The sequence below is a fragment of the Lissotriton helveticus genome, chromosome 7 (assembly GCF_964261635.1).
Source record: "Lissotriton helveticus chromosome 7, aLisHel1.1, whole genome shotgun sequence".
In the NCBI taxonomy this organism is placed as follows: domain Eukaryota; kingdom Metazoa; phylum Chordata; class Amphibia; order Caudata; family Salamandridae; genus Lissotriton; species Lissotriton helveticus.
Window position 1 is genome coordinate 1,512,552,285 of NC_136068.1, and position 24,389 is coordinate 1,512,576,673.

At 46.2% G+C, this 24,389-nt stretch overlaps 1 protein-coding gene across 1 annotated transcript in view; it reads right to left on the reverse strand.

The window, feature by feature from the left end:
• The window catches only part of LOC144770436 (uncharacterized), a 983,924-nt gene that overhangs the window by 16,892 nt on the left and 942,643 nt on the right, over window positions 1-24,389 (reverse strand). Inside the window, exon 7 of the mRNA XM_078654948.1 lies at window positions 11,273-11,407. Within this exon, the coding sequence (XP_078511074.1) occupies window positions 11,273-11,407 (135 nt within the window). The remainder of the gene's footprint in view (window positions 1-11,272; window positions 11,408-24,389) is intronic.

Here is a 24,389-nt window from a genome sequence, read left to right on the forward strand (position 1 = left end):
CCTAATAAAGCACTGGAGGACGGGCAGATCCCTAGCCCCACAGCCACCTGGGCATTAGGTATACCTCTTTCACCAATAATAATTATGCTCCACGGTGGAAAACCCCCCAAATTAGAGACATTAGATAGGGCAGCACCCAGGTCCGATCACATTAGAACTACAGTCCTGACCCACCAACTACCGGATTGTGCACAACCCCAAACGGAGCATCCACGTCCGACGCACCTACCAGCTCACACTCTGAAAATGAAAGAAGAGCCTTGGTAAACGGAGTGTACACGCCTGACGTGCTTAATAGTTCTCATGCAACCAACGAAGGAGGAACCCCAGAATCATCGGCCGCCCTTCAAAATCAGTCCCTGAACCTGTCGAGATGGAGCACCCCGGAACAAGATAAAACAGCTCAGTCATCAATGTCAGTGAGAAGCCGCACGGACAGGGGGGAGAAGCCACCAGCGATTACATATCATCTATCACTGATTAACGAGACACTCATCTCAATGACAGGCGCAGCAATAATGCACGCAGACAAGCTTGACGCCCAGATTAACATATTGCAAACTGTTGCAAATCTGATCCCTGGGATTGATTCCAAACTGGATCTTCTGAATTCCCTGATCCGCAGAGCACAGGACAGCACACATTTCAAGCCAGAGTCAAGTAGCTGCAGTCCAATCCTGCACAGCCTTGAAAAACTTCCATACATCATGACCACATTAATAGAGGATCTCAAGAAAGAAGCTAGTAAGAACCAGAACTTAACCGCACAGGACCCTGTCCAGGTTTCTCCAAAAACACAAGGCTCAATAAATTCGCAAAACTGTAGTACAGAAACTCACAAAGGAGAAAAAATCGCCTGAGCGGCGCTTCCAGCAACAATTAATGTGAGCAGAACAAACGCCACCCTGAACCAAGACAAAAACCAAGACCGTCAGTACACTACTACACCGACCAGCCCAGAATTCCAAAATCTATCTAGAAAAATAAGAAAAAACGAAAATAATGTAACAAGGCGAATAAAAATAAATCTTACGCTTGCAGATCCATCTGGGAATGGCTACGGCTACGGCCTGACAACCAGACTCATGGCCTTACCGAGAGTCAGCAAACGACCCAATTGGCAGCAACTATTAAGTCACTAGAAACAATTGAGCCAACCCTCAAAGGATCACACATAATCAACACAGCAACAGATCTGACGGTGCTGGTCTCCTTCGCAGCTCCCCAGCTAGCTCCAGCAGCTTTAACGCAAAACCATGCAAATAACCCGCAAGGACAAAGCATTGGGGAAGTGAACCATGCCCCTCCAAGCGACTATGATTCATGCTCAACAAACTCCCAACCCGCCGCTCAATCAACAATCACGATGCGCCGAGCGACTCAAGTGCCATCGGATTCCATAGAACCTGAGCATGCCGAAAACATGCCATCTAACAACGGCCCGCCTAGCTCACCGCCCACGGTGGCCACTCGGCAGACAATAGGGCTAAACAAGCAGGCAAACGCCCACCCATCTGGTGCGGTATAGTCACTACTAATTGGCTCTCAGGCAAAAAAGTGGAGGGACGCGGACTCAGCCTGCCAACTAAACTATACACAACCCCAGGATCGGAAAATAATGCTGTACCCCAACTATGTCTCACAGGGGAAGTGGGACATCCTCAACCGTAGCAACCTTCTAACACTCTGCGCAAACATCCCAGGGCTGGAAGGGACAAAAAATACAGACATTGAGACAATCTCTTTCCTGCCGCCAGACTCGGAGGAGAAAAATGAAACTACGGAGCTAACCTTTATGAGCTCGGACATGGCCGAGGCACTGAAAAGTCAGCATATGCTATTGGAAAGCTGGGGTATAAAAATAAAGTACAAGCCCGTGCAAAAATACCCCCTAATTCTAAAAACTCATTCCTCGTACTTTCAGCCGGAAAGTCCTGAACAACTAGCAGGAGGGCACTCACGCTCGCACGTCTCCGCTATTCACGTGCCAAATGTAGCGTCCATCCTTCAGGGGTCCAAAGGCGGCATAAACACAGGCCCAATTAACAGAACCACAATCAAAATAACAACCAACCGGAGTCAAGGCAAACGTATATGCGTAACAAAGGGGTGTGCGAGAAAAGATTGGTCTTGGCTGCCGCTAGCATTAAACTCCAGCTCCTAACAGGTATTGCCCTGAAGACTTAGGCCAACTCCATCAATGTACGACCAACGAGCAACCGAAATCCTCAGAAAAAAAACGGTCTTTGAACAGCTTGAAAATCATGACCTGGAATGTTGCAGGGCTCAAAAAGTTGCTCCAAAATCAAACCGCGGTGAAATTCATCGCGGAGGCGGACATAATCCGTATACAAGAAACCTGGCTGATCCACCCTCTTTCACTAAGAGGATATGCAGAATATGGTAAACCAGCAAAAAAGACTAACATCCTTGGAAGACCATCGGGGGGGATATGCGTCTACATAAAACACTCACTGAAACTGGAATTCGCGGAAATAAGCAATCTTCCGGACACCCTTCAGGCGGGCATCTTGAAAGCCCACCATTCGATAAACGGAAATTTTTCAATTTTACTAACTAACATTTATCACAATCCACATGGGCCCACAGCCAACTTGCCCACGCTAATAAATCACCTAGAGTCCTTACTGCTCCAATTCCCGTCATTAGAATGTATTATGTTATCCTTGGCGATTTTAACATCCACAACATAGGGGTGCTAACCACACAAATGCATCGGTCTGGGGCCACCAATGCACTGAACGATTTATTAAAATCTTACAAACTGGCGACAGCGCATTCAGTTCATCTAAAGAACAGCCCAGGGGCCTTTGTTGGTCCTACGTATAGAAACCTAACGACGATTGACTATATCATCTTATGCGATAAACTGCAACCCCTAATGTCAAACTTCTCAGTTCATCCGCGCAGCGACAGCGACCATGCCGCCTTAACCATCACGCTGAATTTAACAGTGAATAGACGCCACAGGCTAGAATGCATTGGAGCAGCTGACGGCGAAGAATTAATAAAGCTACCCAGAAGAATTAAATGGGGACAGACTGCAACTACTTCATTTAATAACTGGGCAAACTCGTGGAAAGGCTGGCCACCGAGTGAACAGAAGATGGGCGCAATAGCAACATGGAATAGCATAACTGGGACCCTGGCGGCGACTCTTCGTGGGGACACAGACAGAACAACTCACTGGCATCCTCCAACTGCATATGGATGTAATGAATTAATCAAAACAAGTGCTAAACAATTGAACACAAAACTAAAAGCCTTCCGCAAAATTGGCACATGCTCAAATAAAATACAATTACAAGAAGCCACAAAAAGCCATTCTAAAAAGGTGTGGGCCGTCAAATGAGACCACTGTGAAGCACAATGGTTGAAAATCTTCGATCTGCTGAGTCCAGGAAAATCACAAGAGTTCTGGAGCAACCTAAACAATCTGGGACGAGGGATAAACCATAGAGAAAACTCCCTCGAATCATCCATCTGGGTTGCCCATGTAAAAGCACTGTACAACGAAGACGGACCTGTCAACCAGCTAAATGATGCACCCGTAGCAGGCGATGCGCCAGGCTCCGTCACCGAAAAGAAGGCCCCGCCCGGAAAATTGTTAGTGTCCAAAATCCTAAAAAACATCAGGCAAAACGGCGCCCCGGGCCCTAACGGCCTTCCTGGTCACTTATTTAAAGCAAATATTGAATTCTGGTCCGAAAACCTGACCCACCTGTACGCTGAATGCTGGCTCATGGGGGATGTACCAGACTCATGGAGAGGCTCGCTCTTACACCCAATCCACAAGAAAGGCCCCAAAACAGAACCATCAAACTACCGCATGATTGCCCTCCTGGACATTGAGGGAAAAGCCTATGCTAGTTCCATCCTGAGGGACCTTGCAGACTGGACGAGTAAAGAAGGCCTTCTCCCTTTCTGCCGAACCAGATTCAGACCTGGGTCTGCCACAGTTGATAACATCACCGCACTTTCTTTCTTGGTCCAACAAGCGCGGTCGCGCAAAAGTCCCCCTCTATTCGCCTGCTTTATCGACTACTCGGCGGCGTTTGATGGTATAGATCGTGCCATCCTGTGTAGAAAGCTGGCTCAATGGAACATCAACCCATCCCTGCTAAGAGCGATCCAGTCTTTGTACCAAAAAACGTGGGTGAGAATCAAACTCTCGAGGGACTCCGCATCCGAAAAGATTGATACAGATCGTGGTCTAAAACAAGGGTGCGTTTTAGCCCCACTGTTGTTCAATCCATATACAGCGGACATGGAAAGGGCCTTGACTGGGGCAGCCTTAGCAACCCCAAAGATCGGAGGGACCAAAATTCAATTTATGCAATATGCTGACTGCTTGGTACTCCTGGACCACACTAGAATCGGGCTACAAAAGGCGCTGACGGCACTTGCTGCATATAACAACAAAAACAGGCTGGTAGCAAATCCATCCAAATCAAAAGTAATCATCTTCGGACACTATCCAAAGAAAAAATCAGTAAGATGGAGGCTTGGTCACCTCTCGTTGGAAAGCACACAGCAATACACCTACTTGGGCATCTGCTTTCAAGAGTCGGGGCTCTCAAGCGTCCACTTAAAGAAAATACAAGGCAAAGGGAAAACCATCACCTACAACTTACATTGCCCTCTGCAAGCTGCAAGCCTCCTTACATAGCCCGTCTACAACGGCTATTCAAAGAGTTCTTAAAGCTAAGCTAATGCCGGCTCTCAATTACGCACAACAAGCATTCCCGGGTAAACTAAACAATGACCTAGAAAAAATTCACTGCAGAGCTTACAAGAGACTGTTCTGTTTACCAAGGTGCACCAGAAACACTCTTGTCCGCCTAGAGTTCTCGCTCAACCAGCAAAATCTCGAAGAGATGGCCACCTTAAGTAAATACTACTTCTTAACAACAGCGGCACACGAGAACACACTCAAGGCAGTTCTGAAATGCATCTTCAGGGAACCCAGGAATCCCTGGTCGGCCACGCTTAATGCGGCAAAGGACCTTCTCAATCTTGCAACCGAGTCTTGGAACCCCGAACACGTCAACTACACTGCCATCAAAAATGTGATTAAAAAACAAGTATGCGCGCGCTCACGGGAACTGGACTTGGAGTCACTGGCAAAAAGAGACTTCCACGAGTCCCTATGCCTGCCGCATACTGTGCACAACCCCAAAAATCATCTTACGCAGGCCGTGGGCCGCGCAGCCCTTCACAAGATTTTAGCCTACAGACTACATCCGCTGCCCCTGAAAGAACTTTATGCCTTTGGACTGGCTGGCTCAGGAGCTCGGGAATGTAGGCTCTGCAGGTACAAACAAGAGTCACTGGCCCACCTTCTATTTTGCTGCCCGGCTTTGCGCATGACCCGCAGTCTTTATCTCAGGCCAATCCTGAGACATGCGGGGTCTCGCACCACAAAGGAGGCGATCGACCAACTATATACACTGACTACGGTAAAACAGATGGCCTCTTTTGGAAAGTTTATCCATCAGACACGGTCCAAGTTGATGGCCAACCAGGGCTCAAACGAATAGAGACTTTGCAGACCTATGTTGGGCTGTCGTACCATGAACCCTATTCACCGTATCCATCAGCGCCTAGGGAGCTACCATACAGACTTGCTTCCCCACACTTCCTTGGTTTTAACTTTTGTAATTTTGTATTCTGGTTTTTAATGTAATGGTTTTGAGTAACCAAACAATAAAGTATTCATTCATTCATTCATTCATTCATACCATTTTCATTATTGATATGCGTCCCATTAAGGACAAAGTGAGTTTACACCAGTTAATCACATCATCTTCTATCTTGCTGACGGCAGTACCATAGTTAGATCTAAAGAGGATTTCCGCATCTGTGTGTAACAGAATCCCCAGATATCGGACCGAGTCTGTGGTCCACTGGATCGGGTATTCCATTGGTGTTGGCTACTTGATCGGTAAGGCCAGCGATTTGGTCCAGTTGACCCTCAAGCCAGAGAGTGCCCCAAAACGAACCACCTCCCTGAGCACCGATGATAGGTTGTTATCAGGGTCGCATACATACAGAAGAGTGTCGTCTGCGTACATCGACACTATGATATTATAGCCCGGGAATCCTATTCCCTAATTTCCGTGGTATTCTCGCAGTGCGCACGCTAGTGGTTCAGCCACTCAGGCATATAGGAGGGGCGAGAGAGGGCACCCTTGCCTAGTACCTCTACTGATGGGAAAAGAGCTTGTGACCAGGTCTCCCATGCGGAGCCGAGCCAGCGGACCGTGATATAGCGCCCCTATCATCTGTAGGAATGGCTGCCCTAGACCCATGCGCGCAGTACCATACGCATGAAAGGCCATTCCACCGAGTCAAAGGCCTTTTCCATATCCAGAAATACAGCCAATGCCTTCCTAGCTATGTGCTCCTTAATGCTACATATGTGTGTTGGCCTCTTTGTTGTTTAGGGAACCTTTGCTCTCACCCTGTCTGGATGGGGTGGTTTTGGGGCCGGTGCCTTTGTTTCCTTTGGTGTCTTCCATTTTCCTGTGTTCGGTGGAGTTGATGTTGCTTGTTTTTTGTCCTGACCCTCATCCCGTGGATGAGGTTCTTCTGCAATGTTTGGATGTATGCCATGCCTTTAGGTGTCTCTGTCTCATGCTCATCTGTCTGTGATGTGGATTCACTTGTTGTTCCTTTTGGTTTGGCTGAACAGGGCCTCCACTTGGAGTTTGCCACACATCTTTCTGTCGATTTACCCATTGTTGGTGGCCGGTGAGGTTTCTGCATGTTTTGGTGATGCTGTACTGTGTTCTGTTCAGTGTTACTTCTATGCGCCTTTGAGGCGTTTGTATTAATTTTCTGTTTTCTACACTGGTAATATATGAAGCCAGACATTGCTTGAGTATGCTCTCATAGATGTAAGGACTTTGAAGAGGAGGTCGCACAAGGAGGTAATGCCCGGTTACTTACAGGTAAAGTTCATTACTCCAAGTCTCCGACCTACCCTTCACAGCCCTGGTTCCCATTCTTCCCTCCCGGTGTTCAGCTTCTTTGGCTTTGGGTTACAAGATTCCTGGATGTGAGGCCAGAGGATTTATATCCCACAGGATGTGGGTGTGGCCTAGAGGGAAGGGATAGGTTTAAGTATTTTTGATTTTGCTTGATTAAGGCTGTAGGGAGGAGCTGGTGCTCAGAGATGTAAGGACTGTGAAAGGGAGGTCGGAGACTTGGAGTAATGAACTTTACCGGTAAGTAACTGGGCATTCTTTTTGTTAGACTGACAAAATCAAATTCTGTCATTGTACATTCTCACCAGAACATTTTAATTTCATTATTATGGCTCAATAAAGTTTCATCGATGTTGACCATTATTTCTCCGATCTTACTGAGTGTTAAGCTATTGCCAGCACTCAAGTGTGGCTCTAAAACGTGATTTGCTTTTTCAAAGGGAGCAAACTTTTCTGAAGGCTGGCAGTTTCGTTGCTGCTGGAGCTCATTGTACATTCATATTCTTGAATGTATGCATGAATGCAGTTCGGGTGAGCATATAAATTTGTTGTAAATACATTCACCTTGCTGTTTAGATCAGCTACTCAGCTGAAAACTTCATTTCAGAAGAAACTAGCTGCAGATAAAAACATGTTTGCCCTTTGAGACTCAGATATTCTGTACTTTGTTCTTTCATCAATCCCTTTCACCGTTGTTCTGGCTAAACCACTAATAACACTTTGAAGATCCTCTGCTTTCTGATCAGTTGTTGGATGTGGATGAGGGGTAGCCATCGATCTTCTAAGTGTATAGGAATTGGGTTTGGCTGTCTTCGCTTTCTATAGAAGACTGAAATTCTAGTTGTGATTCACTGGTTTATGCAATTTTTTGACGATTTTTTTCCAGGCTTTTTTCCATTAAATACGACTTGTAGCACTTGTTGTTACAATGATTCAATACTTCATCCTATTCACCCATCAGTCTCAATCTTTTGTGGACTTCGTCTTGCCGCATTTCTGTAGCATCTCAAACTCTCTTCTGTCCAGCCACAGTTGATGTTAGCTTGTCTTTTAGATTAGATGACACATATTTCTTTGTTGTAGGAGTCCTCAGATTGTGTAAATATTAACCCTGGGGATAGTACTACGCTTGGCTCATGGAGTGTGCATAGTTTGCACTACTACGCGAATTGCACGTAGCACAGTGTAAAAATGCGCAGCGTAGCAGGCATTTTTTGCTTGCTCGCGGTCCTCAACGTCAAGTTGGCAACCGCGAGCGAGCAAAATCACCATCCCGGCGAGGCTTTTTCATCATTCGTGATCAGCAACATCAAGTTGCCGATCCCAATCATAGAAAATAAACCTCCCGGCGAGATTCTCAACGCGGGGAGGTCAGATTTCTCATTGCGAGTGGTCGTGTATGCTCGCGACTGCTCGCGATGAGAAACTACCAGTCCGAGTTGAGAAAGCTGCCCCTCGAGTACAAATCTACTCGAGTGGCAGAAAACGACCGATTGCACTGTGCAAGATGCCGTTTGCAATGATTGCACAGTGCGGACAAGCATCCAGCACTGTGCAATCAGTGCGAACAGCATTTCCCTACCCCACTACGCAGTTCGCGTACCTACGCGTAGCGTGCGTAGTGCGAAGTGCACTTTGTGCAGCTACGCATAGCGCTAATACGCAAACTACGCCCAAGGTAAGTAAATAGCAACACTCTGCCAGGAGGTAAAGTTCCTCTGCTACCACCTGCTTTGCTCATTTTTACGAATTTGAATCAATGGAAAACTTGAAACAAAAGCAATATTAAAATGAATTACCAATATGATGGCTAAAACACAGCATTTGCTCTGAGGAGGTATTTTCTGTCTCTATAAAACTACTTGACCCCCCAAACATAGGTCTCATGTTTACTGAGATATGACATCATCACTGCAACACATTGCCATTTTTAGAAATGTTTTCCCAAAAAATTCGGCCCCGATTGGCATTGTCGACCCAAGCTAAATTAGTTCTCGAAAACACAAATAAAAAATGAAAATCTCTGGACAAATTTTTTTTATGGGGGTATATCAAGCGGCCAGGACTATGTGTTAATATGTGCTGTGCCTGATTAGCTCAGTGCTCAGGCCAAAATCATCATACTGGAGTGCAAATGCCCATACTGGACAGTGTGTTGGGTGTCATGGAAGAAAGGCCCACCTCAAGGAGCAGATGCAGGATATACATGTGCAGATCCTATCTGCATGAGTTCAGCCAGACACTTCGCATCTGTGTTTTGGTTTCCCAGGGAAATGCGATTGGGCAGTGCTTAAGCCGAGAAAAAAAATACTATGTGTTAGGTCGAAATATTTTCTTAAGTCTACTGCAACCACAGGTGCCTGCCCTGCTCTATTTTTCTATTCCTTTCTGTGTGATAGGTCGAAAATCTGCCCATCTACCGTGTACAGAACTTCATTAACTTTCATCTAGAATTGTTATGCACTTATTTGAAATATCAATTAAACATGGATATTTTAAAAAGAAAATTCAAATAAGTGCAGTTTCACACTTAAGCGGATACAGAGGAATCCTAAATTGCACCATGAAGGGTGCGATTAGCTTGTCCATTGTTGCTTTCATTTGCATTCGGGAATTGAGAGTCAAACATAAAAATACAAATTTCAGAAGTCAAATCACAAGGACCAATAAGCAAAGGCTGACTTGTCTTAAGCTATTTCTTGTTTGGCGTGAGTAGCTTGCCTATTGACGTTTTCCCTTTGCATTCTGATGTTTGTAGTTCTGTATTTATAATGGGGAATATAAGCTTCAGAATTTAATGAAAAATAACACTTACCTCAAAATAAGTCTTACCTGACTTTAAGCAACTCGAGAGCTCCGTTCAGTTTTCGTATGAGGTTTCACATCCTAAATGACGCCATGCTAATGTCAGACCAGCCAGAGCACCCCACATGAGTGAATGACTGAACCGGGGAGGCATGCATGAAGTTGAGTGGTGGCCTGACCCACCCTGGGTCAAGTCAGTCAAAGGAAAGAGAGCTAAATATTCTTCCTTCATGAGAGCGAATCAGGGCCTTAGAGATTGCTTGACTGCCACTGGTGCCACTGCCCCTTTGCTGCGAAAGCAGTGCCATTCTTGAACTAAAAATGTATTTTTTATCTTTCACAATCAGCAATGCAGTCTGACGACTGAACTGTCAGTGCGTCTCATTTGAGTGCTGGTGTTTTAAACTGAATTCTGCTGCAGAGCTATTGAAAGCGCCTGCTGGAATATATCTTTCTCCCTCTAACCGGGGCATGAGAGAATACGGGTTGGCCTGCGGTTTATGACACGCTCTTCTCCCCCTTCTCCCACAAAGCTATTACCCACGGTGGGAGGTAACATCTAAACCATTTTCTGTGTTGTCCCTCCCGTGGCTGCTCACCACAGCAGTGGTTCTGTAATGGGAGCATGTACAGGGCAGGACAGAGCAGAATTAGCCTCATTCTACCAGGGATGGCCCCAGGCAATCTAGATGACACCATACTTTGACTCAGTTGTATTTGATTTACACACTTTTTTATGTACTTCCTGTACTGTTAACAATCAAAATGTGATAAATGAGGCATCAATGAAAGAAGTATCAGTTTCTGAAATTTAAAAAAAGTATAAACGAGCCTGTCTTTCCACTCTTTCCATACCATTTTTTTATTTTAATACATCTTTATTTATATGTTTTGTTTAACTCATGAATATGTCTTAGAATATAAATTAAACAATTGTTTGGCCCCAAAGAAGCAGTTTTAAATCATGAAACAAGTTTTTCAATGAGATTATCGTTGATTTGTTTTTGAATATCATTGAGCATATATATTTGCAACGTGAGATTGAATTCTGAAATTGAACTGATTGCTATATTAACTGAGGTAATAGTGTAGCTGAACAAGAAATGGAACACCGGCACCCAACAGATATAATTGCCGTGGGGAAGTGGCCTGTAGGCAGTGCCTGGATCCCAAGGCCAGGAGGAGAGGAACTCAGAAACAAAGGGACTGGAGTGGGTTGCTGGGTCTCTGTATCTTTTTATGTTTCCTTTTTCGACTATTAAGTCTAGTCGGGTTCAACAGATTTCCACACGTCATGTGCAACTACTAAGTATAGTCCTCAAATACCAACTTCTCAGAATAACAAGTAAATTGTTCTGCTGTATTGTCAATATGCCAGTGATTCTGCCCAGAGAGTGTACTAACAACAGCTCAGCTAATTACAGACTAATGCAGGTCCGGTGCTTCCTGATGCTTACCTCCAGAATGTGAAACAACTGCACTGCTTGGCTGTTTAGATGTTCTTCTCCACCAAAAAATGACCAACGCCAGAATAACAACTACTACCAGGAATAGAGCGCCAGCAGAGGCGCCGATATAAATGATCTTGATATCTAAAAACAAAACATTGTTAATATACAGGCAAAATCGATGTAAAAATAATTAACAGTTGTATTTGTCATCATCTGTTCAGGATTGACTTATCCAGAGATTTCAGTCACTTTGAAGAACGAATAGGGCTGGTGTAGAGAACATTAAATACCAGGCTTGCCACAGTTTTAACATTTTTATTTCTAAATTAGTTGAGTTTTTTACATGTTACTTCTTGATTGTTGTTTAATTTCCCCCAGAGAATGGATTGGCGTGTTTAAACAAAGTTGCTACCATGGGGTTTGGTCCCTTAGGTTTTCAAAATTGAAGAAAAAACGTTTGTACATTATTTTGCTTTTACATTCTCTAAATGTCTAATCCCATTAGCCAAGACCTTTTGATATTACTAAAATTAAATGTCTATAATATCCATACCCATACCAGGGTTTTCAGCAAGCCCTCTTCAGCATTTAATTTGCTGTGTCAAAACGGTCTGCCTGGCTGTCTGTCTGTCTGTCTTTCTATTTATCTGTTTATCTTTGCCACCCTCTCTATACATCTTTGCAACCATACCTATCAATGCAACCCAATTCATCTATGCACATCTTTCTGCCTACCCATCTACTTAACATTGCAACACTATCTATCTAAATATCTAGTTACCTTCTATCTATGCAACCCTATTGTAAGAAATGTAGTTGTTGGTTGACTGGGGTGTGAACAATGGTAAAGCATAATCCTTGTCAGGGTAAGACACAAGCAAAAAAGAAGATAACCTGTGCTCAACCCATGGTAGCATGGCACAAAGCAGTCAGGCTTAATTTAGTGGTAATGTGTTAAGTATTTGTGCAACACTTCAAAGAGAAAGACAGTGACAACACCACTCAAAATATCCCACACCAGGTAACAAAAATGGAGTAGAACTACATAAATAAAACAACAACTCAATTGACTAACATCTAATCAGTAGAATCAGAGATATTCAACTTTAAAGATTTGGGTGAAAGTAGCACAGAAAGGCACAAAGCGCCAACTATAGTTATCTGGTCACGCCAGACCAGGACCAAGCCATAAGTTTGAGACCAGCCATAATGGAGGGTGGGCTGGCTACAGGGACCTATTCGGGTTAGCTGAACACAGTACCATAAATCCTGGTGCACGGTCCTATTATGCATGGGCACTTGTCAATTCTATGCCTCCCTCAACTGAGTTGGATCGCTGGCTCTATATTCTCCTGAGCCACTGAACTGACCTATGGGCAACCCTTCTCCTCACCTGCGAACTCCATCTGTGAATCACCTAATCTTAACTTGCTCACAGACACACCCCTGTAGGCAGACAGAACCACCATATCCATCAAAGTGATGTGGACCATTCCGACCATTGAATCAGACTTCTGCCCCACCCAAGGAAAACTTTGACCATAAGGACAGCAACCAACACAGGCCACTGACAGCTGTCAGTATCAGAAGCCAGACACATGGCCATCCATTGCCAGGTTGAGGCTCTAAGCAGGGGCATTTGATTGGCTTCTCTTCCATCCTTGGGTTTGGCAAGGAGTTTCCTATGGGCTCCTGACGGTTCTCTGACCTCAGAGGCTTCTCAGAGTGGGAGCCAACAGCTCCGGGTGTTAAGCACGCTACTTCCACTCTACCTCCCACCAGTTAAGTGGTGGTATACTGAGAGTGGTCACTTAGTCTAGGGTCTGTACTTTGAGGTTGAACAGGAGACGTGGGGCATCCTGGCATTACATCTGGGCATCCATAACCTCCACTTGGGAGTGGTACCCCCAGGAAACTGAACTGTCAGGGTACCCAGGGTGGTCACCCCTTTCAGTTGTCCTGACAAAGGGGTCAACTCATTCCCCCAAAAGCAGTCTATTGGCATCTGGGGACTACCTATGACCCTTATCAGTGGAGAAGTGTGGGTCAATGGTTAGAGCGGCAGACCCTGATGCAGAGGTCTAGCCCGGGACCAGGGTTCAATTCCCCGCCTCGGCGGGTCTTGAGCTCTAAAATTCCACGGACCTGATAATTCTCGCCTCGGTGCCTATTCCAATCATGGAGACCCACTCTGCAACTCTAGGCAATAGCTTGCTTAATCTCCACAACAGCTCCCATAACGCTAAGGATGCCTGGCCTCCACCTTGGGGGTGCCCAGGAGTGGACACCTCACAGGGAAAGCCAGGATGGGTTCCACAGCGGTATTCGTACAAGCGCCTTGAGACCCTTGCGGGTGAGTAGTGCGCTATACAAGTATCAATTTTTACATTTACATCAGGGTCAACTCCCACACCCCACTCCAGGGATACCAGGGCCATAGTGCAGAAAAAGTCCTGTCCATGGGCCCAAGTTACTCTACACACATGGCCAGTGTACTGCTCTGGGGTAACTAGTCTGTCCACTATCATGGTCTGGCCAGCCCCAGTGTCCCTCAGAGCAGTGACAAGGATCCTATTCTCTTTCACCTGGTGGAAGTGACAACTCCCACCCTAAGGGATCACAAGATCACCGTCTGAGTCTATCCAACTAAGGGAGATCATGGCATGGTTTATGACCTGCCCCTTGGAACTACTTAACCCTAAGGCCATATTAGCCCCCCGTGTAGAGGTCACCATAATGGGTGGTTTCTATGAACAGAGTCCCCGTGCTTGTGTCCTAACTGGGAGCACTTAAAGCAGTGAGGTTGGAAATGGGGTGCCAGGGCCACTGCTCACCAGTACCACCCTCCTCTTTCTGAGATAGGGAATTAGAACCCTTTCCTCCCACCTTACTGTGAGATTTGTCTGGGTCATCTTTAGCCTCTCCCTCACTCTGCTGGGGGGAACCTTAACCACAATTCTTGGGGTCACCCCTAGGTAACTTCTTAGAAACTTTGATGCTAATACAGAGGTCTGTTTCCTTAGCAATTACCCAGCTTGCTGCTTGCACAGCTTTGAAAAACAAATTCTGAGCATGTGCTCTCTCAAAATAAGATTGTATAATCCATTGTAATTATCACCTTTGCTGCCCAACACACAACCACTCACTGTCTTACTAGAGTAGTCCAAACAATCTGTTCAGGACTGGTTCAGGAGCTTCTGGCTGTCCCTACACCTCTGTTGGTATATCTCAGGGGTCAGCCCAAATGTAGCGAGCAAGAGTACTTTCATTGGAGTGTACCAGGTTTGGTCCCCAACCTCTAAAGTAAAAAAAAGTGTCCCACCCCACTGTGGGCATGTGTTTTCACAAACCACCCCCAATGCTCTCCTGGGATCTTGTGAACCCTCAGGGCAACCTTGTGTCATCTCCCACCACATGACTGGGTACCACATCCTTGGTGATGCAGAACTTTTTGCCTCCTTCAGACTCTATTCGACTTTGCCTGTCTGCCCTTGATGTCCAGATCTGTAAGACTCAGTTCATGAGCCAACAGGATTTTATTTTCTTCCATGGACAGTTTTTTTTTCTCCATGGCCCTTTCAGCCTTCTTCTCCTCCAAGCTGAGCTTGGCCATCTCTTCTCCCTCCTCCCCTCCAGATCCTATGGGGACAGGCAGCCGGAAGATACACTGCTCTCTGCCCTGGCATGGAGCTCCAAATCAGGGGTCAAGTCATCCCCTTCAGCAGGTTGCTGGCCCTCAGGCCTGAGATCCAAATGTTATACTTGCCTGTCCATATTCATATCTCTTTCAGTTGCAGTAGCAAGCGACTGGTGGATTCTGCCTGGGCCTTCAGCACCTTTTGAAATTCCCCCATCCTGGTGGTGCTCTTAGCTGGATGCCCCCTCTCATTACAGAAATCCTTTAGCTGGGCCACAGAGTAGGACTCTATTTTTGCCAGCTTAAACTCCATGTTTGTAGAGGTGGATTCATGCACAACAGACAGGGAAATATAAAAAATCAAAAAGGCCCAGGAAGAGGAACTTGAACTCGAATTGGTTTTAGATATGGGATGATAGTGTACACCAAATCACTGTATGGCACTGTGGAAACACAAGTCCAATCCACACCGCTGTACACCAGTGTATGAAATTGGGTTGTTGGTTGACTGGGGTGTAAGCCCTGGTCAGGTAGTGACAAAAATCCTTATCAGGGTAAGGCACAGCAAACGCCAAAGTAACCTGTGCTCACCCACTTGGTAGCTTGGCACAGAGCTGTTAGGCTTAACTTAGAGGCAATTTGTAATGTATTTGTACAACACTTCAAACAGTAAGACAGTGAAAACACACAAAAAGTTCCCACACCAGGTTATATTCAATAAACAAAACAAGGCCAAAACAACAAAAATCAATAGAACCGGAGAAAATCCATTTTAAAGATTTAGGTGAAAATTGTGCCTAAAAGGACAAAGTGCCAACAGTGGTTATCGTAAGCACTGGACTGAGATCAAGTCTTAAGTTCATGCTGACCACAATGGAGTGCGGCTGGCTACAGGGACCCACTTGAGATCACTGAAAACAGTACCTTAAATCCTGGTGCATGGTCTAAGCAGCTCAGCTTTACGAGACTTTGTGTTGTCCGGCATCGGTTCCAAGGTGCTGTGAGGCAAGGCTTTGCAGGGCTTGGCATCACTTTGTGTCAGTCCAGGGGAGCTGTGTGGCAAGGCTTTGAGGGGCTTGTCTTTGCGTTCATTAGTTTTGATGAACTTGCAGCTGCATGGTGTGGCTTTGTCGGGTTTCACACTGCTCGGCGTCGATTCCAATAAGGCTTTGCAGAAGCTGCTTCAGGCTCACTTCCAAGGGTCCAGAGCAAGCATGGCCTGACTTGGGATGGCAGGACTCACAGATGGTACAGTCCAGGTGCTGGGCTCAAGGTTGTTGGTAGCTTGTTATATCCCTGAGGGATCTGATTAGGAGGCCAGCCAACAAGACCTTGGAGTAATTCTGTGTTCTGGGTTCAAAAGATGCAGGTGCAGTCCTTCTCACCCAGGCAAGAGGGCAGGTCAGCACAGCAGGGCAGCAGTCTTTTCAGAGCAGTAGTCCAGCAGAGTGGCAGTCCTTTCAGCAGCACAGCAGTCCTACCTGGCAGTGTATTCACAGGTCCAGAAGTGTACTAAAGTGGTGGTTTCTGAGGTCCAATATTTATACCCAGTTGTGCCTTTGAAGAGGGGAGAAAGCTTCTAGAGGTTGCCGATTGAGGTCTCTGGGCATCCTGCCTTCCCTGTCCTGGTACAAGACTAACTACAGCGGGTATGCAGCCCTTTGTGTGTAGGCAGGACACAGCCTATTCATGTGTAGGTGGGGCTGTGCTCAGCCCCTTTTTTCCATCCTTCCAGTGATGACCCATCCAGGTGCACTTAGTTCACAATTGTGTGTGACTGTCTAGGAGGAATACACAAAGCTCAACTGTCAGCTATACACAATCATGTGATCAGAGATATGCTGCAAGCACTAATTAACTAGGGCAAGAAAATTTAAAGTCCAACTTCACCATAAATTAGGATTTTAGATTGTGATGTAAAAGGCACCAATAATACTGGTTATCTCTTACCATTTGGAAATTTTACTTATAAAATTGAGGCAACTCCAATGTTATCCTATGGGAGGGATAGTCTTTGCAGTCGCGAACAACGACAACAAAAATTAAATATACATGCCCTACTTTTTAAATACATTGCACTCTACCATCCTGGCTGGCAAGCGCCTACCATAAGGGTTACTTATATGTATTAGAAAAGAAAGTTTGGGCCTAGCAAATGGTTTATTTTGCCAGTTAGAATTGGCAGGTTACAACCGCACACACAGGTTATGTAATGGCAGGCCTGAGACATTTTTAAAGAGCTACCTAAATGTGTGGCACAATCAGTGCTGCAGTCCCACTAGTGTATTGTAAAGTGATTAACCCTGGGCGGAACACTATGCTACGCTCGCGGAGTGTGCATAGTCTGCGTAACTACGCGCTAGGCGAATGGCATGTAGCACAGTGCATAAACGTGTAGCAGGCATTTTTTGCTCGCTCGTGGTCCCCAAGGACAAGTTGGCGACCGCGAGCGAGCAAAATCACCATCCCGGCTAGACTTTTTTCCTCGTTCGCGATCAGCAACATCAAGTTGCCGATCGCAAGTGTGGAAAATAAACCTCCCTGCAAGATTCTCAACGCGGGGAGGACAGGTTTCTCATTGCGAGTGGTCGCGTATGGTTGCGACTGCTCTCAATGAGAAACTACCAGTCCGCGTTGAGAAAGCTGCCACTCGCGTACAAATCTACTCGAGCAGCAGAAAACGACTACTTGCACTGTGCAAGATGCCGTTTGCAATGATTGTGCAGTGCAGACAAGTATCCGGCACTGTGCAATCAGTGCAAACAGCATTATCTCTACCGCACTACGCGTAGCTTGCGTAGTGCAAAATGCACTTTGTGAAGCTACGCGTAGTGCTACTACGCGAACTACGCCCAGGGTCAAAAGTGATCCAGTTGAGGACTTTGGAGGCTGGGATCAGTACAAATTCTGTCATAAAGAGATACCTCCAGTACCATCAATCAAATCTTTTCTCTATTGAAGAAACTAAATTGTTTCTTCAAGCCTCATGATTCAGCAAGATATTACTTACTGAGTTGTTTAATCGTGTACACGGAACTACTGAAATATTACACCCCAATCGATTAATCCAAATACTTTTAAGAAAATCAACAGAGTCCTCTTTCAAACGTATAAATAATTATGGCATGTAATATTCTTTGTCTCTACATGTCTTGTCCTAAACAAAATTGTTCTTAGACGCAATAATGTCTGTTAAATAAATGTTAAACTCCCCATGTAAAATGTCTTTAGATGTTTATGTGTCCTTTAAAAAAACAAAATGAATTGAGAAGAGGACTCTGTTGATTTTCTTAAAAGCATTTGGATTAATCGATTGTGACATAATATAGTTTAGGGTACGCAATCGAACAGCTCATTAAATAAAATATTGCTGAATCATGGATGCTTGAAGGAACACCGTACTGGTGCCTGGGACCGCCCGCCTGCAAAGATTACAATGCGACCACCATTATGGTGTCATATGCAAAGCTGCGGTCCCGCACGTCAGATTATAATGCGACCACCACACAATGGTGTACCCATGGGGGTACCATGGGTACACCCAGAGTGCACCACCCCGCCAACAAAAGGGGGGCCCGCAACGGGCCCCCGAATGCATTCTCCGCCAGACTTTGAAGGTCGGTTTACTCACCATGGATAGGCTGGCTGTGGCCACTATCATAATCTGGTGGACGGTGCCTGCTTTGTACCACCACCATTTTACGCTATCTGGGATGTCTGCCAGACAATCAGGACAATTGCCTGTAGCGGATCAGAGTCAGGCTGTCTTTGCGCCCAACACAATCACAGTACAGTTCCCCCCATCTTCCTAATTTGGTGGGTAGAGAATCATCGTCTGATGGCAGAGGGCCCGCCACCACATAGCTGGCAGTGGCAGACCCTCCACCATCGTAATCACCCCCTTAGTTTCTTCAATAGAGAAAAGATATGATTGATGGTATTGGATGTATCTCTTTATGAGAGAAACACTCCCACTAGTAACATTTAATTCACAGGACCTGGGCACATGTAGTGACACTTTCCTAGGTACTTATAAGGAAATTAAACATGCCAATTGGGTATATGCCAATATTACCATGTTTAGAGGAGAAAGTACAAGCCCTTTAGCTCTGGTTGGCAGTGGTAAAGTGAATGAATGAATGAATGAATTATTTTTATTGTTTGGTTACTCAAAACCATTACATTAAAACAAAATACAAGGTTACAAAATTACAAAGGTTAAAACCAAAGGAGTTTGTGCCGCCCAAGGGGCGGGGTTGCAGTGAGTAAGGATCATATTGAGGCGTGGATCTGCAAAGTCTCTATGAGGGTAGGCCCTCCAGGGCCATCAGCAGAGTTCGTGTCTGGTACATGAACTTTCCGAAGGAGGCCATATGCTTTACCGTTGTCAAGGCATAAAGGTAGATGGTCGACTCCTTTGCCGTGCGGATTCCTGATTGTCTTAGAATTGGCCTGAGATAGAGACTGCGGGCCATGAGCAGGGCCGGGCAGCAGAATAGTAGGTGGGCCAATGACTCACGTTTGTACCTGCAGAGCCTGCATTCCCGAAGGCATATAGTTCTTTAATAGGCAGCGGGTGTAGTCTATAGGCTAAGATCTTATGAAGGGCTGTGCGGCCCACGGCCTGCTTAAGGTGGTGTTTGGGATTATGCAGGATATGTGGTAAGAACAAGGACTCGTGTAGGTCTTTTTTTGCCAGCGACTCCAGGTCCAGTTCTCTTGACCGCGCCCGCACTTGTTTTTTGATGGAGTGTTTGATGGCAGTATAGCTGACGTGTTCGGGATTCCAAGACTCAATGGCGAGATTGAGATGGTCCTTCGCCGCCTTGAGAGTGGCCGACCAGGGATTCCCTGGTTCTCTGAAGATGCAATTCAGCGTTGCCTTAAGTGTGTTCTCCTTGGCCGTCGTTGTTAAAAAGTAGTATTTGCTTAGGGCTGCCATCTCTTCCAAGTATTGCTGATTGAGTGAAAACTCCAAGCGGACGAGAGTGTTTCTGATACACCTTGGAAGATGGAATAGTCTCTTGTAGGCTCTGCAGTGAATTTTTTCTAGTTCTTTATGCAGTTTGCCTGGAAATGCTTGGGGAGCATAATTTAGAGCCGGCATTAATTTTGCTTTGAGTACTCATTGGATGGCCATTGTGGATGGGCTATATAAGGAGGCGTGCAGCTTGCAAATGGCGTAAGTTATGGTTTTGCCTTTGCCTTGGATGGTCATTAGGTGCGCGCTTGAGAGCCCTGACTCCTGAAAGCAAATGCCCAAGTAAGTGTACCGCTGAGTGCTTTCCAGCAAAAGGTGGCCAAGCCTCCATTTTAATGATTTTTTTCTTTGGGTACTTTCCAAAGATAATGATTTTGGACTTGGATGAATTTGCTACAAGCTTATTTTTATCGTTGTATACGGCAAGTGCCGTCAGCGCCTTTTGTAGCCCAATTCTCGTATGGTCCAAGAGCACCAGGTCGTCGGCATATTGCATAAAATGAATTTTTGTCCCGCCGATCTTTGGGATAAGCAGTGCTGCCCCAGACAAGGCTCTCTCCATGTCCGCTGTGTATAAATTAAATAGCATTGGGGCTAGCACGCACCCTTAATTTAGACCACGGTCCGTGTTGATCTTTACGGATGCATGGTCCCTCGAGAGTTTGATTCTTACCCACGTTTTATGATACAAGGATTGGATCGCCCTCAACAAAGCTGGATTGATGTTCCATTGGGCCAGCTTTCTCCACAGGATTGCACGATCTATCCCTTCGAACGCCGCCGAATAATCAATAAAGCAGGCGAATAAGGGGGGGCTTTTGCGTGTCCGAGCGTGGTGGACCAGATAAGAGAGTGCAGTGATGTTGTCGACTGTGGCGGACCCTGGTCTAAATCCAGTTTGACAGAATGGGAGGAGACCTTCAGCGTTCGTCCAGTCTGTGAGGTCCCTCAAGATCGCACTGGCGTAGGCTTTTCCCTCGATGTCCAGAAGGGCAATCAGGCGATAGTTTGATGGTTCAGATTTGGGGCCCTTTTTGTGAATTGGCTGTAGAAGCGAGCCTCTCCATGAATCAGGGACATCCCCCAGGAGCCAGCATTCAGTGTACAGGTGGGTCAGGGTCTTTGACCAGAAGTCGATGTTTGCCTTAAATAAGTGTCCGGGAAGGCCGTTGGGCCCCGGGGCACCATTTTGTCTGATGTTTTTTAGAATTTTGGACACCGACAGTCTTCCCGGCGGGGCAGTCATCTCGGCAGTCATCTCGGTGATTGGGTCTGAGTCGGCTCCAACGTTAATTGTTTCATTTTGCTTGGTGACAGGGCCGGTTTCAATGTAAAGGGCTTTTACATGGGCGACCCAGATGGGAGCCTCGAGGGAGTTTTCTCTGTGGTTTGTGCATCGTCCGAGGGTGCTTAGGTAGTGCCAGAACTCCTGAGATTTTCCTGGGCTCAGCAGGTCAAAGATTTTCAGCCATTGTGCTTCGCAGTGATCTTGTTTTGCCTCCCAGACCTTCTTGGAATTACTTTTGCTGGCCTCTTGAAGTTGTTTCTTCATTGAGCTTGTACCATGTTTGTAGAAGAGTTTACGTTTCTTGCTCAGTTGTTTAGCGCTGATTTTTAGTTCCACCTTATGTCCATATGTGGGTGGAGAGTCCCTCTTAAATGTGCTGTTTAAGGTTCCACGAAGTATCGCAGCCAGGGTCTCAGTGATGGCATTCCAGGTGGCTATTGTGCCCTTTATCTGTTCATTCGGTGGCCAGCCTGGCCACTGGTTTGCCCAGTTGTTAAAGGATGTGATAGAGGTCTGTACCCATTTGATTCTTCTAGGCAGCTTTATCAGATCTTCGCCATTAGATGCTCCAATGTATTCGAGCCTGTGGCGAGTGTCCGCTATGAGATTCAATGTGATGGTTAAGGCAGCGTGGTCGCTATCGTTGCGCGGGTGGACTGTAAAATTTGACATGAGAGGTTGTAGGTTTTCACTGAGAATGATATAATTGATAGTTGTTTGGTTGTTATATGTAGGGCCGACGAAGGACCCTGGACTGAGATTTAGGAGGACCGAGTGCGCTGTCGCCAGCTTGTAAGTTTTTAATAGGTCATTTAGAGCAATGGTGGCCCCAGGCTGAAGTCTTCGTGTGGTTGATATCCCTATATTATGGGTATTGAAGTCACCAAGAATGATGCATTCCAAGGCCGGATGTTGGAGCATTAAGGACTCAAGGAGGGTTGTCAGGGTGGCCAAATTGGATATGGGCCCATGTGAATTATGATAGAGATTAATTAATAAGAACGCAATGTGTCCATTTGTCAGGCGGCAGCCTTTCAGGATGCCTGCCTGGAGATTGTCCGGGAGATTAGGAATTACCACGAATTCCAGGTTGAGTGAATGCTTTATGTAGACACATATCCCCCCGACGGTCTTCCGAATATGTTAAGCTTTTTTGCAGGTTTTCCATATTCTGCGTATCCTCTTAATGAAAGCGGGTGGAGCTGCCAGGATTCTTGTATGCAGATGATGTCTGCCTCTTCCATGAATGTCACGGCGTTTTTATTAAGAAGCAGCCTCCTAAGCCCTGCGATGTTCCAAGTCATGATTTTCAGACAATCCAGGGGTGATCCCTGTCTGGAGGCTTTTGTTGGGCGATAGTCATATTGCAGCGGGGTGGCTCGAGGCATCGTGGCTGTGTTAGGGTCTTGAGTTTAGTGCTAGCGGAAGCCAGGACCAATCTTTATTTGCGTGTCCCAAGGTTGCGCATATGCGTGTACCCTGATTCATGTTGGTTGTTATTTTAATTGGGGTGCTGATGGTTGGGCCAGTGTCTGTGGCACCTTTGGACCCCTGGAGGATGGGCACCACGTGAAGCACGTCAATGGGGTGGGCATGCAGGCATGAGATCCCTCCAATTCGCTGATCTATGTTTCCCATCTGGGAGTGTGCGGTTAGAGTTTTTAGAAGGAGTGGGTATTTTTGTGTGCGCATAGGTTTTATTATTATGCCCCAACTTTCCAATAGCTTGTGCTGGCTTTTCAGGGCCTCGGCCTTGTGCGGGCTCACGAAGGTTAGCTCCGTGGGTTCGTTTTTCTCCTCCGCATCTGGCGGGAGGAAAGAGATGGTATCAATGTCTGTAGTGTTAGTTCCCTCCAACCCTGGGATGTTTGCAAAAAGTTTTAGTAGATTGCGACGGTTGAGAATGTCCCACGTCCCCTGGGAGACGTAGTCAGGGTACAACGTTATCTTGCGATCCTGGGGGTGGGTTATTCGGCAGACTGAGTCCGCCCCATGGCCTCCTGTTTGTGGTATTTGTACTGTGTCCAGCTGACTGTCATTTGCATGCCTGTTTAACCCCAATGGCCCCAATTGCCGCGGGTGGGCCTCCATCTGTAACAGGCTGGGGGCGCTTATGGTTAGTAGCGGCTGTTCAATTTCCCTGAGGTCTGTAACAGTCAAGGACGCTTGCGATGCGCAACCCTTCGTGGACATTGATAAAGCAGCAACCTGAGGGTCGTATCTGTTTGGGTTTGCTTGAGTTGCTTCAGTGGAGCTTTGACCATAGGGGTCCATTGCTTGTTTTAGGTGTGGTGCTGTTAAAACTGGCTGGGGGGTTGCAAGTGAGGTTATTGCTGAGTTAGTGGAATTCTGTGTTTGACTTGATTGTTTCCAGTATTTTAACAGTTTCTCCCAGTTTGGTCGTTTCCTGATTCACGATGTGGGCGGACATCTCATTCTCAGGCCATAGCCATTCCCGGATGGTTCTGGGAGCAAGAGATTTGTTTCTGTTTGCCTTATTGAGTTTTTAAAAAAAATTTCTTGTTTTTCCTAGATAGGGTGTGGAAGCCTGGGCTGGTCGGTGTGGTAATATGCTGGGGCTCATGATTTTGTGTTTTGGTCGTGATAGCGTCTGGCCTGCTCATGCTGAGCATGGGTAATGGCGCCTCCCAGGCAGTTTTATCTTCTTTATTAATCTGTGTAGAGTGGTTTGTTGGGTTTCTTAAACCTTCTGTTTTTGGATGGTACGGGGCTGGTTCCTGAGAGATCGGGTCCTTGATCTTGCCGACTTAATTCTTGAGGTCCTCAACAAGTGTGGTCAGGATGTCCGGAAGTTTTCCTAAGTTGTTCAAGATTGGACTGCAACTACATGGCTCGGGCTTGAAGTGTGTGCTGTCCTGTGCTCTGCGAATCAGGGAGTTCAGATGGTCCAGTTTACAGTTGATTCCAGATATTAAGTTTGCGACAGTTTGTAGTATGTTTATCTGGGCGTCAAGCTTGTCGGCGTGCATTATTGCCGCACCTGTCATAGAGATGAGTGTCTCGTTGATCAGAGTTAGATGATCTGTGATCACTGGGGAATTCTCCCCCCTATCCGAGCTTCTACTCATTGAAGATGGTAACAAGGTCATTTTATCTTGATCCCAGGGGCTCTGGTGCATTAAGTTCGAAGGTGGGGGGTGCCAGGCCAGTATTTCTGTGATGCCTCCTCCTTCATAGATTTCATATGTGTGACTGG